Here is a 15,801-nt window from a genome sequence, read left to right as displayed (position 1 = left end):
CTAATCAATTCTTTCTCATATTTGTACTTGTCCATTAATACAACGCCCCCCCCCCCCCCCCCCCTTCCTTGTCTGTAGGTTTTTTAACTACCGATGGATTGGATTCTAGATCTTTAAGGGCTTTTTTCTCTTTCACTGATAAGTTGTTATGTTTATTTTTCTTCTCCATTTTGTTCAATTCATTGAGCCCCCCCCCCCCCCCCCCGTAAATGGGCAAACACTTGTTTGTCAGGTGATTGCCTCTTTCATGCAGCACCAAAAATCGTTATTTGTCAGCAGCCATAGGGCATATGCTGCCGTCAACAAGCAAAACACTTGTTTATCAGAAAATTGGATCTTTCTATATCATTTTTTGCTGGCATCAGATTGTGCCATCTAAACCGCACTGTACTGCCGGCAAACAATGATTATGTATAGGGATGAGCAGTGGCATTGATGATTGCTCCTCCCCATACTGTGGAGGAGATCTTCACTCACTAGGAGGAGATTGTTGGGAAAGAACACTTCCTTCTCGACAATCATCTTCTTCATTGAGCGGTGTGAAGGGGCCTTTACTGAACTGAGTGACAATATCCAACCAGTTCTGCTATCACAGTGCATTGTGTTCTTGCATGTCATCACAAGCTTTTCACCGGGTTAACGTTTCTCTGTTTTCAGACAAATAAATAATGTTGCACTTTCCTGCTGTGTATTGAGTTTCTATGGGTGGAGAAAAAAGACTTAGATTTATAATTCTGCTACTGTTTTCTTTTGATTTCCCTATAGGTTTGAGTGTGGGGAACATGTTTTATGTCTTTTCTGATGATGGAATCACAATAATTCAACCACGAGATTGTGAGATCCGAAGACAGATCAAGCCTAGTGAGAGGATTCTTACAAGCTACGTATGTTTCAAAAGCTTTGTTACATAGGATTCAAGCTTGTATAAAATGCGATCAATATTGTAATACAATAAATAACACACAGCTATACAGTCAGGTATTCATCAGAGTCGACTTGATGGTTTGACCTTAAAGATACATCTATTGATCTATTGGTCTGTCCATGCTCTTTTTTTTATGTATTAATGAGAATTAAAGGTTGATGGCATTCAGCACTATACACATTATTGAGCCAAAATCCTTCATAGGGGCATCATTGACCATGAATTAACAGTATTTTTTCTCGACGCAGTTCAGTATATCATATTTGTCCCCCATAAGATCTTTACAATTAGACAAGCGTATAATGCCAGTCAACTTATATTATTATAAGATTCTTCACGACTAACTAGAAACCTCATTATCCTAGCAGTAACATAGTAACATAGTAACATAGTACATAAGGCCGAAAAAAGACATTTGTCCATCCAGTTCGGCCTGTTATCCTGCAAGTTGATCCAGAGGAAGGCAAAAAACCCTGTGAGGTAGAAGCCAATTTTCTCCACTTTAGGGGAATAAAAAATTTCTTCCCGACTCCAATCAGAATAACTCCCTGGATCAACGACCCCTCTCTAGTAGCTATAGCCTGTAATATTATTACGCTCTAGAAACACATCCAGGCCCCTCTTGAATTCCTTTATTGTACTCACCATCACCACCTCCTCAGGCAGAGAGTTCCATAGTCTCACTGCTCTTACCGTAAAGAATCCTCTTCTATGTTTGTGTACAAACCTTCTTTCCTCCAGACGCAGAGGATGTCCCCTCGTCACAGTCACAGTCCTGGGGATAAATAGCTGATGGGATAGATCTCTGTACTGACCCCTGATATATTTATACATATTAATTAGATCTCCCCTCAGTCGTCTTTTTTCTAAAGTGAATAACCCTAATTTTGATAATCTTTCAGGGTACTGTAGTTGCCCCATTCCAGTTATTACTTTAGTTGCCCTCCTCTGAACCCTCTCCAGCTCTGCTATGTCTGCCTTGTTTACAGGAGCCCAGAACTGTACACAGTACTCCATGTGTGGTCTGACTAGCGATTTGTAAAGTGGTAGGACTATGTTCATATCACGGGAATCTATGCCCCTTTTGATGCAACCCATTCATATACAACAGTAGAAATAGCTTAGACTTCTTATCTATCCATGTTTGGAGAAGTTGAAGGAATGTTGCAAAACTGATGTACTGTGTCATGGCTTGTGCAGGATTGAGAGGGGGTGCATGACACATTAATTCTCTCTCTAATGTTCTTTGACTCATGCACCACACCCTCAAGTCCTGCACTACATGTTACACAATGTATGGATTTTGCCCTGAGTACTTCTTTTAACTCATTGGGCAGTCAGTTTTATATAGACCAAATCTTTTATCAGTTATGGGTTTATCTTCTTATTAATGTGTTTTAAACTGTTTTAGTGCCATCCTAAAAGTTTTCAAAAAGGAGTCAATGCATGCACTATGCAAAATGTTCCATTTGTTGGTGCATGATATTGTGAACGCACACCAGCCGGTAGAATATGGTAGAAGAAAAAAGAGGACAAAAAGGTTTACCATGCCCAAATAAATTGTTGAACATGCATCATTTTAATACATTTGGTGCCCAATTTTCTGTCTTAGCTGATGTTATGGCAAAATTCATAAATCTCGATGATATGAAGAGTAAAAGCTATTACATACCTAGAATTTCAAATTGCTATTATACTGACACAAGAAAGTTGTGGAAATGAAATATGTGGAGAATTGCCCAGGATTCATATATAACACATAGTTAAAATGCTGTTTTTTTTTTGTTCATTTAAACTACAGTTTCTATATGTCCCAGGTTTTGTTGCCGGCCAATGTTGAGGTGACAATATTAAGTATGTTTTTCAACAATATGGTATAATATCCCCTCAATTTTAGCTAGCTACAAACCCAGGACAAATTTTAAGAATTGGAGTGTTGTGGCTTACATGAAGAAAGTAATCTGTCAGATGATTTAGTGGAGAGGTTGAATCTGATAATTAGACTTGAATCCCTTGATCATCTGACCAAAAATGTAATTATAACTTACTAGATGTGAGGTAGGAGAAACCCACAGGTAGCACTCACCTCTTCCCTCCAGGATAGCTTGTCCAAGTTATTTCATTTGCGTTTCAAGTTCAAACACAGGTTTCAAAAACCAAAGTCATGTTTTATAAATTGAGCCCAGAATGCTGACAATTGTCCCAGCGGGATAGGCCAGAAACAGAATGGTTGCTATCATTCAGTCAAAAGTTAGGAACACAAGACAGTGACTTTGTCACAGTTCTAAAAATGATTGATACATTACATTTATTCCAGAGCTCAACAGACTCTATCTTTGCACCATCATGTAGCATCCTGTCCTGTGACTCTGCAGACCAGTCATCAGTCACCAGTAGTTTTACCCCATCAAAAGACTGGTTGGATCTTAAATGGAGTTGAAAATTCCCATTAACCCTTCCAGTGTTTATCAGACCAATTTTGCCGCTAATGGGAGCAATTCCAACAATACATTATGTATGGAAGTTACAGCTTATTCAGTGGATCAAAAAAAGGATAGATTTACTGATCTTGTAGATGGTGTACCCTTAGACAGTCAATCTAGACCTGCACCAGATTTATCACAGTACAGTAGTTCAGGATGTAAGAATAATTCAGTGCATTGTCTAATTTTACTCCAGAAATTTGTTGGCTTAGTGGTAAATTTTTGGGGCAAAATGTTGCATATTATTTTGGTTTTCCCATAAAGCCACACTCTTTTCCCATTAAGCTGTGCTCTCTTGCTGAACAAGGTGTAAATAATTTCTGTAAATCTACAGTAGATTCATGAAATCACACCAAATTTACACAGAATCTAGGTCCACTCATTAGTAAATGTGGGCCAACATTTTTGTCTCACTTCCTCCTGGCAGGTTTACAGCAGTTTGACGTAGAAACAAATGAGAATCCTGTACTCCATGTGTATCAGATGAAATCTTGCTGCTGTATTCAGAACACATTTAAGAGCATGCTATAGAACTCAGCTTGTACATTTCAAACTAAGAGTTATGATTAAGAACCCTCTGTTTCCTGTGATGCAATGAGGGATGACATTTAATTGCAGAACAGTAGATTATTTATCTGCTTCATTTTCTGCTATTGCTTATGTTTGAAGGAAAGTATCATCGTTGACACCAGATCTTTAATTCTTAAAGCATCTTCAGGAATAATCTTCAGAAATTAAGTTCTCTACAGCACCACTATGATAGACACCAATTTTTCATGTACAATACTTTTTTGTAGAAATATGTGTGAACAGGAAAACAAGCCACAAGCAAACTTCTTATAACTTGCTCACTATATTTTCTACTTAGGAAGAGATGTGTCAACAACCTGAAGGAAATCCCGATCAATCGTGTTCATGGTCTTCAGCCATCAACGTGAGGGGAAAATACATTTATGTATCCCAGCCAAACCAGAACAGGGTTTTAATAATTGACATCCAGATGCAGAAGGTTAAACAGGTACTAGTACATAAAATAAAGACTGTTCAAAATTGATTTGGAGGTCAGAATCTGTGATTTCACCATGATTAAAGGCCATCTTTAAGTGAAACATACTGTGGGACCTCATCTGCGAAAACTGAAAAAGAAAAATTGGTCCCATTGTACATATGGGTAACAGGGACCATTTTCCTGTATGTGTTTCAGTTTGTTTCATTTGATTCACTTTTAAAGAACACTGACACAGAATTATTAATAATTTTTACACAATACTGAAATTGCAGAGGTTAGCTGTCATGTATTATACCCAATTTGTTAAAAGGTGCACACCGGTTAATGTAAATCAGGAGTATTTGATATTGTCTATTTGAAGTTCTTTTTATGCCTGCCATCAACAACTACATTTGTTGCATTGTTTTGTGCTATTTTTAATGTGCCCACTTTTCTCAACTTTTTTCTTTTTTTCGGAGTGAGAACTCAAATGTCATATGTTTGACACTATGCAACTTACCTCTGCAATTTTTGGCAAAATGAGATGTAAAATGAATTATACATATGGGACATTATTTTCTTATTGCAGCATTATTATCATAGGGAATCTCCATTATTAAGTAGCCTGTGATTATACAGGGAGTGCAGAATTATTAGGCAAGTTGTATTTTTGAGGATTAATTTTATTATTGAACAACAACCATGTTCTCAATGAACCCAAAAAACTCATTAATAGCAAAGCTGAATATTTTTGGAAGTAGTTTTTAGTTTGCTTTTAGTTTTAGCTATTTTAGGGGGATATCTGTGTGTGCAGGTGACTATTACTGTGCATAATTATTAGGCAACTTAACAAAAAACAAATATATACCCATTTCAATTATTTATTTTTACCAGTGAAACCAATATGACATCTCAACATTCACAAATATACATTTCTGACATTCAAAAACAAAACAAAAACAAATCAGTGACCAATATAGCCACCTTTCTTTGCAAGGACACTCAAAAGCCTGCCATCCATGGATTCTGTCAGTGTTTTGATCTGTTCACCATCAACATTGCGTGCAGCAGCAACCACAGCCTCCCAGACACTGTTCAGAGAGGTGTACTGTTTTCCCTCCTTGTAAATCTCACATTTGATGATGGACCACAGGTTCTCAATGGGGTTCAGATCAGGTGAACAAGGAGGCCATGTCATTAGATTTTCTTCTTTTATACCCTTTCTTGCCAGCCACGCTGTGGAGTACTTGGACGCGTGTGATGGAGCATTGTCCTGCATGAAAATCATGTTTTTCTTGAAGGATGCAGACTTCTTCCTGTACCACTGCTTGAAGAAGGTGTCTTCCAGAAACTGGCAGTAGGACTGGGAGTTGAGCTTGACTCCATCCTTAACCCGAAAAGGCCCCACAAGCTCATCTTTGATGATACCAGCCCAAACCAGTACTCCACCTCCACCTTGCTGGCGTCTGAGTCGGACTGGAGCTCTCTGCCCTTTACCAATCCAGCCACGGGCCCATCCATCTGGCCCATCCAGACTCACTCTCATTTCATCAGTCCATAAAACCTTAGAAAAATCAGTCTTGAGATATTTCTTGGCCCAGTCTTGACGTTTCAGCTTGTGTGTCTTGTTCAGTGATGGTCGTCTTTCAGCCTTTCTTACCTTGGCCATGTCTCTGAGTATTGCACACCTTGTGCTTTTGGGCACTCCAGTGATGTTGCAGCTCTGAAATATGGCCAAACTGGTGGCAAGTGGCATCTTGGCAGCTGCACGCTTGACTTTTCTCAGTTCATGGGCAGTTATTTTGCGCCTTGGTTTTTCCACACGCTTCTTGCGACCCTGTTGACTATTTTGAATGAAACGCTTGATTGTTCGATGATCACGCTTCAGAAGCTTTGCAATTTTAAGAGTGCTGCATCCCTCTGCAAGATATCTCACTATTTTTTACTTTTCTGAGCCTGTCAAGTCCTTCTTTTGACCCATTTTGCCAAAGGAAAGGAAGTTGCCTAATAATTATGCACACCTAATATAGGGTGTTGATGTCATTAGACCACACCCCTTCTCATTACAGAGATGCACATCACCTAATATGCTTAATTGGTAGTAGGCTTTCGAGCCTATACAGCTTGGAGTAAGACAACATGCATAAAGAGGATGATGTGGTCAAAATACTCATTTGCCTAATAATTCTGCACGCAGTGTATCTATGGTGTTGCTTTTTGAGATCCACTTTATTTAAAAGGATTTTCCAATTTAGAAAACCCATTTTCATATATGCAATTAGGAAATTGTGTGTCAATATATAATACGTACACCCAGGTTTCTTCACTGACAACAGTTGGGTACATTTTGTGATCAGCTTTTCAGGCCACCCTTTTAGAAAATAGAGGTGGTCTATCAAGGAGAACCCCTGTAAGAGCAGTCTATTCTTCATGGTGAGAAGATTGATATTTAGTCAAAAGTTATGTAGGTGCAATGCCCCATTCCCCTGTTTCTTCACTATATGTTGGTGTCATTGTAGGACCCATTCACATATAAGTACGTTCCTAAGGTAATAGATTTAACTTTGTTCTTTTAATTTCTGCCCTTTTGAAGACAATACAAGTTGACCCATATCCAGCAAAATTACTTTATGACAAATCGCATGACCAAGTCTGGATTCTTAGCTGGGGAGATATAAATAAATCACATCCATCATTACAGGTATGTATATTTGTATGAACATAAAATTGCAAATATTTCATCATTATTAATTGCTGGAAATGTCATATCTTGTCAATGAAAGCTTCTTTCGTCTGATGTCGACATTCATTGCTCTAATTGCTCTTATAGATTCTCTTCATGCTGGCAGCTCAGGGGGTGTGTACTTTATGCTGCAGTTCTCTCCCTATCACAGCTTAGGGAGTATGTACTTTCTTAGAGGATGTGTCCTTTCTGCTGCAGCTCTGTTCCCATAATAGTAGATATGGTTGTTGGCAGTAGAAGGATGGAACTGTGCATGTGCAAACACCTCAGTAATGTTACTGAGGTGGGTGAACAAATAAGGAAAGCAACAAACTTGCAATTGCAAACTTCTGCAGTTACAAAATTTAACTCAAAGTGAACAATGAATGCATAAAGATAGCCTTAGATAAAATGAAGTTTAGCTTTGAGACTACACTAAATAACATGGCAAATTATTAACCAGCTCCCGACCGCCTAACGCAGGGATGCGTCCTGCGGGCGGCCGGGTTATTCCTCCTTGACGCATCAGCACGTCATCTCGCAAGACGCAAGATTTCCTGTGAACGAGCGCACACAGGAGCGCGCATTCACAGGATCGCAAGGTAAACAAGTTGATCTACAGCCTGCCAGCGGCGATCATTCGCTGGCAGGCTGTAGATGCGATTTTTTTAACCCCAGAAAGGTATATCAGACGCTGTTTTGTTAACAGCGTCTGATATACCTGCTACCTGGTCCTCTGGTGGTCCCTTTTGCTTGGATCGACCACCAGAGGACACAGGCAGCTCTGTAAGTAGCACCAAACACCACACTACACTACACCACCCCCCCATCACTTATTAACCCCTTTTTAACCCCTGATCACCCCATATAGACTCCCTGATCACCCCCCTGTCATTGATCACTCCCCTGTAAGGCTGCATTCAGACGTCCGTATGTGTTTTGCTGATCCGCGGATCCACGTATCCGCGGATACGCAAAACACGGACACCGGCAATGTGCTTTCCGCATTTTGCGGATCCGCACATTGCCAGAACTATATAGAAAATGCCTTTTCTTGTCCGCAATTGCGGACAAGAATAGGACATGTTCTATATTTTTGCGGAACGGAAGTGCGGACCCGGAAGTGCAGATCCACAATTCCGGATCCGAGCGGGACAAAGTCTGTCCCCATAGAAATGAATGGGTCCGCAATTCCGTTCCGCAAAATGCGGAACAGAATTGCGGACGTGTGAATGGGGCCTAAGGGTCCCTTATCACCACCAGTTAGTTAGCCACTTGTTAGGTAGTTAGCACCCACCGCACCGCAGTCACTGATTAGTCGCTGATTAGCGTCATCGCTGTCGCTAATCAGCACTAGTACTATATAGTATCTGTAAGTGATCAAGACTGATCTCAATCAGATCTATATCAGATCTATATTTCTGATCACTGCAAAAACACAGTAAAATTGCTGTGGCGCTATAAAGATCACTTTTGAGCTTTTTGGATCTTTATTAGCGATCGCAGCTTTTTTTTTTTTGCACATTTTTTGGCAGAGATTTTTTCATCCACATTGATCGATGCGAATGAAGAAATCTGTGCCGTTCATTTTTTCTTTCATCCCAGAGGTTGAACGAAAAAAGAAATCTCATTACCCGTATGCTCAATATAAGGCCTCATGCACACGACCAAAAAACGGAAGGCTCCCGTTTTGACTTCCGCAATTTGCGGAACGGAATTGGCGCCGGCAATATAAATGCCTATTCTTGTCCGCAAAGCGCGGACAAGAATAGGACATGTTATATTTTTTTAGCGGTGCCGCGGAACGGAGCCACGGATGCGGACAGCACACGGAGCGGCTGCAAAAAAGTGTCACACATGTGGTATCGCCGTACTCAGGAGAAGTAGGGCAATGTGTTTTTTTTTTTTTTTTTACATATACCCATGCTGGGTGAGAGAAATATCTCTGTAAATTTACAACTTTGTATAAAAAAATGGGAAAAGTTGTCATTTACAGAGATATTTCTATCATCTAGCATGGGTATGTGTAAAAATACACCCCAAACACATTGCCCTACTTCTTCTGAGTACGTCGATACCACATGTGTGACACTTTTTTGCAGCCTAGGTGCGCAAAGGGGCCCAAATTCCAATGAGTACTTTTAGGATTTCACAGGGCATTTTGTGCGCATTTGGATTCCAAACTACTTCTCACGCTTTAGGGCCCCTAAAATGCCAGGGCAGTATAAATACCCCACAAGTGACCCCATTTTGGAAAGAAGACACCCCAAGGTATTTTGTAAGGGGCATGGCGAGTTCATGTAAAATTTTATTTTAGGTCACAAGTTAGTGGAATATGAGACTTTGTGAGAAAAAATAAAATAAAAAAATTTCCGCTAACTTGTGCCAAAAAAAAAATATTCTAGGAACTCGCCATGCCCCTCATGGAATACCTTGGGGTGTCTTCTTTCCAAAATGGGGTCACTTGTGGGGTATTTATACTGCCCTGGCATTTTAAGGGCCCTAAAGCATGAGAAGTAGTTTGGAATCCAAATGCGTAAAAAATGCCCTGTGAAATCCTAAAAATACTCATTGGAATTTGGGCCCCTTTGTGCACCTAGGCTGCAAAAAAGTGTCACACATGTGGTATCGACGTACTCGGGAGAAGTAGGGCAATGTGTTTTGGGGTGTATTTTTACATATACCCATGCTGGGTGAGAGAAATATCTCTGTAAAATGACAACTTTGTATAAAAAAATGGGAAAAGTTGTCTTTTACAGAGATATTTATCTCACCCAGCATGGGTATATGTAAAAATACACCCCAAAACACATTGCCCTACTTCTCCTGAGTACGGCGATACCACATGTGTGACACTTTTTTGCAGCCTAGGTGCGCAAAGGGGCCCAAATTCCAATGAGTACCTTTACAATTTTTTACGCATTTGGATTCCAAACTACTTCTCACGCTTTAGGTCCCCTAAAATGCCAGGGCAGTATAAATACTCCATAATTGACCCCATTTTGGAAAGAAGACACCCCAAGGTATTTCGTGAGGGGCATGGCGAGTTCATGTAAAATTTTATTTTTTGTCACAAGTTAGTGGAATATGAGACTTTGTAAGAAAAAAAATAAATCATTTTCTGCTAACTTGTGACAAAAAATAAAAACTTCCATGAACTCACTATGTCCATCAGCGAATACCTTAGGGTGTCTACTTTCCGAAATGGGGTCATTTGTGGGGTGTTTCTACTGTCTGGGCGTTTTAGAACCTCAGGAAACATGACAGGTGCTCAGAAAGTCAAAGTGCGTAAATACATTTTTCTGCACCATAGATTGTAAACGCTATAACTTTTACCCAAACCAATAAATATACACTTATTGCATTTTCTTTTTTATCAAAGACATGTAGAACAATAAATTTTGAGAAAAATTTATATAGAAATGTAGTTTTATTTTTTATTTTGTATTTTTTACAACAGAAAGTGAAAAATGTCATTTTTTTGCAAAAATTTAGGTCAATTTTGATTAATATAAAAAAAGGTAAAAATGTCAGCAGCAATGAAATACCACCAAATGAAAGCTCTATTAGTGAGAAAAAAAGGAGGTAAAATTCATTTGGGTGGTAAGTTGTATGACCGAGCAATAAACCGTTAAGGTAGTGTAGTGCAGAATTGTAAAAAGTGGTCTGGTCATTAAGGGGGTTTAAGCTAGGGGAGCTGAGGTGGTTAAAAAAGAAAAAAATTAGAGTGACTGTATAATTCCTCAAAGATTGTCAGAGCTTTAAAGAAAACGCTTTCTAACATACTTTGCCCTGATAGCAGAGAGAAATAAAGCAATAGAATAATTATAAGGGCCAGAAATTTTTACTGTGTATAATACTGTATGAAATTGATGTTAGGTCTGTTATCCATGCCTGCCACCCTCTGGCTGTTCCCTGTGGACCCCGACACCCTGCCACTTATCATGTCATCCAGTGTCCTGGTTGACAACATCATCTCCATGCTGCATCCTTTATGCTCCTGCCTGGTGGTCCCTTAAGAGTTGCACACACTCTCATTCAGCCTCTTAAAGGGCATGTGCATGTGATTCCAAACCCTTCCCCAATCAATAGCAGAGGGACCTTGGGTATTTAAGGCCACATTTTCAGCATGAGGGTGCCTGAGCTTTAGGTTCTCTGGTGACCAACAAAGTTGTCTAATGCTGTTGTGATTTACCTGCGTTTATACTGCTTAATCTTCTTCCTGTATTCCTGACGTGTTTTAAGTGTGTGCCTTCCTGCCTGTGGGCTCCTGCACTTTAAAGTCCAAGTTTGTTTAAGTTAACCTAGTCAGTCTACTCTGTCTGTACTCAAGTCAAGTCCCCAGTCTGCCCGCCTCATGTTTGCTTCATCACTACTCCGCCTGCAAATCTTTCCTGTGTCTGCATTAACTGTGTGCTACCTGTATATCTAAAAGCCAGCATTCTAGTCTTGGTAACTGTTCAAACTATACTTGCAGTTGTCCTGCATTTTAGGAGTGTTTTCTGTATGCTTAGCTACTGGTGCTTGCACCACAGTCTCTGACCCCAGTGGGTCAGCTGCAAACCACACCGGTACTATCCCAAAAGGCAGCAGTCCTGTTGCAATGAAGGCCAGATTCCTTTATAGGGGTTAAAGGATGACTACCAGGGGAGCCAAATCAATTAGTTGGCATGGTGGGTACAATAGTAATCTTCATCCATGGACCTCGCTGGCCTTGCCAGAAATTTGCCAAGGACTTGCCTGTCTATGTACAAGTCAGGATCAGATATTATCTTATCTGCGTGATGTGTCTGACTGTCTGGACTCTCTGACTACTGCCGCACCTACGTCCCCAATCATTTCTCATCTAGCCAGAGGAGCTCTGGCATGGGCAAAGCCATTATGGGAGAAGAGTGGTCCAAGTGCAAGTAGCTTGCAACTTTTCATGGATACTTTCCATATAATTTTTCAAGAACCTGGCCTTGCTTCCTCAGTATCTTCCTCAATGTTACACATACGTCAGGGATCACAATGCAATTCTGAACCCTGGCCTCAGAACTGGCTTGGAATAATGAAGCCTTGATTTCTGCCTTCTCGGAGAGGCTTTCTGATCAAATTAAAGATGGGTTTGCAGGACCTTCCTACTTCTCAGGATAAGCTGATAATTTTGGCTACCTGAATTGACCAATGGTGCTGTGAGCATGCCAAGGAAGTGGCAAGAAAGAGAAAACCTCTTCAACTGTTTCTCATGAACAGCTAAAAATATCCATCTTCTTTGCCAGCTACTGTACCTGAACCTATTCAGGTGGATAGAGTAAGGCTAACAGAAGTAGAGAATAACCCCAGACTTACCAATAGACTGTGTCTGTACTGTGGTAGAGATGGCCACTTCCCCCACAGCTGTCCCCAAAAAGCCAGGATGCCCCTGAGCTTAGGATTGATACCAAAACAGCCCCAAAAAATTGCCCTGCTTCTATTGTTGTCAGCTCCACAACTGGTGATGCCACTAATACTGTGGGTGCAGGCTTAAAACGTGCCAAGCCTAGGCCAAGCTCGGTTGCTTCGAGCTCTGTGCAAGTATCTCCCATATGGCAGTTTTTCTCAACAAGATCAGCAGACAAAACCAGTGTCATGTGCAAAATATGCAGGATGAAAATAAGCGGTTGACATTCAAAGACGAACCCAATATATATATATATATATATATATATATATATATATATATATATACCTACTTACCCACTGGTATCTGTATACTAGCAGTCGTGGACTGTAAGTGGCCCCAGATTGACAGAAGGTGGGGCCAACACAAATAGGCAAGGTCAACTCAAGTAAACAGGGGCCTTCAATACCATAGAGGGCCAGTATAGTGTGCTACACTTTGGTATTTTATTCTGCAGTGAAACCAAATGCCAAAGTGCAGAACAATATACTGTGCCAGTGCAGCACAAATTATTACCCCAGCTAATCCAAACACCATAGCACAAAATACTACCACTGCACATCCAGATATCACAATGTAGCACAATATACTACTGCAGCAGAACCAAATAACAAAGTGTAGAACAATATACCACCCCAGCAGAACCAAATAACATAGTAAAACACAATATACAATATATCCTCTTCCTGGCCGTTTTTGTGGCTGCCAGGCTGCACACCCAAGTAGTACAGTGTCCTTGTCATCATCATCATCAGCAGCTACTTCTTCTCCTGCTCAGACACCTCCTACCCATGTCCTCCGCTCCATCGTGAGACATGCGCAATTCCTTCCCTGAGGCTGATGCCAGCACAGGGAAGGAACACTATACTGGCACTGCGCATGCGCGAGCTCGCGCATCGCGAGATTACGGCAATCTAACTGTGACGAAAGGAGGAGATTCAGAGGACATAGGCGCTGCTGGGCTCCTTCACAGGGGGGCATGGCTGGGCACCAGGAAGGTTCGTACAGCCCCTTGGGCACCTTACAAGGCTCATTTACATATCTCTAAAATCATTTTTTCAACAAAATAAAAGCACACAGCCCTATAGGACCGGTATATTGCGGACATCTAGCCATGCATGTCTGCAGCTCTATAACCGAAAACTTTAACATATAAATTGTAATAATATATTTTGTAATGATTGTAGCCCGAAAACGAACATCAAAATCTGCTTGCTTCACACATTCTTCAACTTTGTCTTGAACAACATAAACTCTGATTCTCTAAACAGGGAAGTGAGATGCCAGACTGTGATTTTTCATGTGAACTGCAAACATTTTATTTCATAGCCTTAAAACGTGTTATTTTGTAGATGCAGTTAATTTGTTCTGAAAATCACATAAAATACACCATTCTGAAGTAAGATGCAAATAGAAAACACATTTTTTGGAGCTTATAGCCAATAACTGGAAGACAAAGGAAAAAGTAATTCATTTTGCAGAACATTGCCTAAATAGAAGTATAACATAATTTACATGTTGTGTTCCTGGCTTCTAACACACAATTTCAGACTGTGAAATATATTCATAAAACTCCACATCCACAGGGATAGAATTCTGAAACAATGGCCAACTGATCAGAAAATCTATTTCAATTAAATATGCAATATGGTACATAGCCAAAAGACAGACCTGGTGCAATTTTTGGGAAAAAAAATAGTTACAATTAATTAGTTACAACCACAAGGTATACATTAAAGAGTCACTGTGCTTTCACAAAATTTTATTTCATTTAATAGAGAATGGTGTAAATAAGAAATATGTGAAAGTAAAAATATGCCTGAATCCACCTGAAAAAAAATCTGTACAGTCATGGGCCCTTCGGGGTCTCGCTTCTACCTAATTTGGCAAGATCTGTCCCTAATAACAGATACTTAGAATACATCCCTCAGGAAATGGGGGAGTGTCATAGCTAGCTGAAATCGTGAACCTGATAAAAGAACTGCTTCTACATAGCTATAATAAACTTACCTGTCCAGACTCCAGCAGTGCGATCCTGAGCCTCAGCACGTTCATGTCAGGAAAGAGCCATGATACAACCACATTCTTAGTAACAGGATGCAATGCGCATGTACCAGGGGAGATTAGCAGTGGGCTGATTAGCTCAGCTGCTCTATTGCTGTGTACTAGTGTTTCTGACTAATGGAGCGCTGAGTCCTAGACTTATCAGGTTCGGATCCAGGGATAGGGATTTAAATCCCTTCATGGCCATACACTATTGCAAGTGATAGTCTTGTTTAGCTCACTAGCTAGGTTCCTTGTTCCTCATTCCTGTTTCACTTATTGATATCCTGTGTTTCTGAGCCCGGCTTGTCTTATGAACACTCTCCGTCTCCAATTATGGTACTGCATAACCCATCTGGTTCTGTCATTCTTCTGATGACTATGGTATTATGTTTGTCTGTCTGTGTTTGTTTGTCTGTCTCTGCACGTAAATAGCATTGGGACTGTCAACCAGTTGCGGTCTAGCCATCTAGGGCTTGTACTGCAATTAGGTATTGACAGTGGGGGGTTGAAATCCAGGGCCTCACTGTCCTTGTCCATATCTTCTCTACTGACATGACAACATATTTGGAAGATTATAGGAGTCTACTTATGTGTCTGTAAGTGTGATTTCCCCCTCCTTATCTGTTGTGAGCTAAAAACAAATGTAGAAATAAGGAAATAATGACAATAGCAGGTCACTGTCACGGCCTGCTATTGGCTGCTCCCCCCTTCACCGTATGTTTTGATCCGAGCAAAGGGGAGATGCAGTGGTGGCCGTACAGTGATACGGAGCAATGTGTGGCCGGGTAGCAGGTAAGTATACTCCATATTTTAGATATCAGATTGCTGAGGCCACTGATTGGCTGTCATGTGGGTAGACAGTCATGTAGTCCCTGCAGCACAGTCAACAAAGACCAGCGGTCCCCCATAGTGCTGATCTTGGAAAACCCCTTTTATGTGATGTATACAAGGCTTTGGTTTTCAATCTTATAAATAAGGTCCAAGATATTTTACTGTTTTACTCCTATTTCACTTTTACTATAAAATTGTACACTTTTTTTTATACTTAACATCAGTTACTTGCATGATCATATCAGAAAATACCAACAATCCTCATATCACTGCACTAATAGAAAGTTTACATTTCTGACTCCTTTGTACAGTGGTGTTTTCCATTATTGTTTTGCTGGTGTAAAAGCTGAACTCTCAACTTGAATGCATTTAAAATGTTGACTT

At 40.3% G+C, this 15,801-nt stretch overlaps 1 protein-coding gene across 1 annotated transcript in view; it reads left to right on the top strand.

Annotated features, from left to right (window-relative positions):
* FSTL4 (follistatin like 4) overlaps positions 1-15,801 on the top strand; it is an 860,919-nt gene that overhangs the window by 777,165 nt on the left and 67,953 nt on the right. Inside the window, exons 10-12 of the mRNA XM_040405485.1 lie at positions 766-884; positions 4,277-4,426; positions 6,990-7,097. Coding sequence (XP_040261419.1) covers positions 766-884; positions 4,277-4,426; positions 6,990-7,097 — 377 coding nt within the window. The remainder of the gene's footprint in view (positions 1-765; positions 885-4,276; positions 4,427-6,989; positions 7,098-15,801) is intronic.

This window comes from Bufo bufo, chromosome 1 (assembly GCF_905171765.1).
Source record: "Bufo bufo chromosome 1, aBufBuf1.1, whole genome shotgun sequence".
Classification (NCBI taxonomy): domain Eukaryota; kingdom Metazoa; phylum Chordata; class Amphibia; order Anura; family Bufonidae; genus Bufo; species Bufo bufo.
Note: the sequence above shows the minus strand (reverse complement) of the source record. Positions and strands in the feature narration are given on the sequence as shown.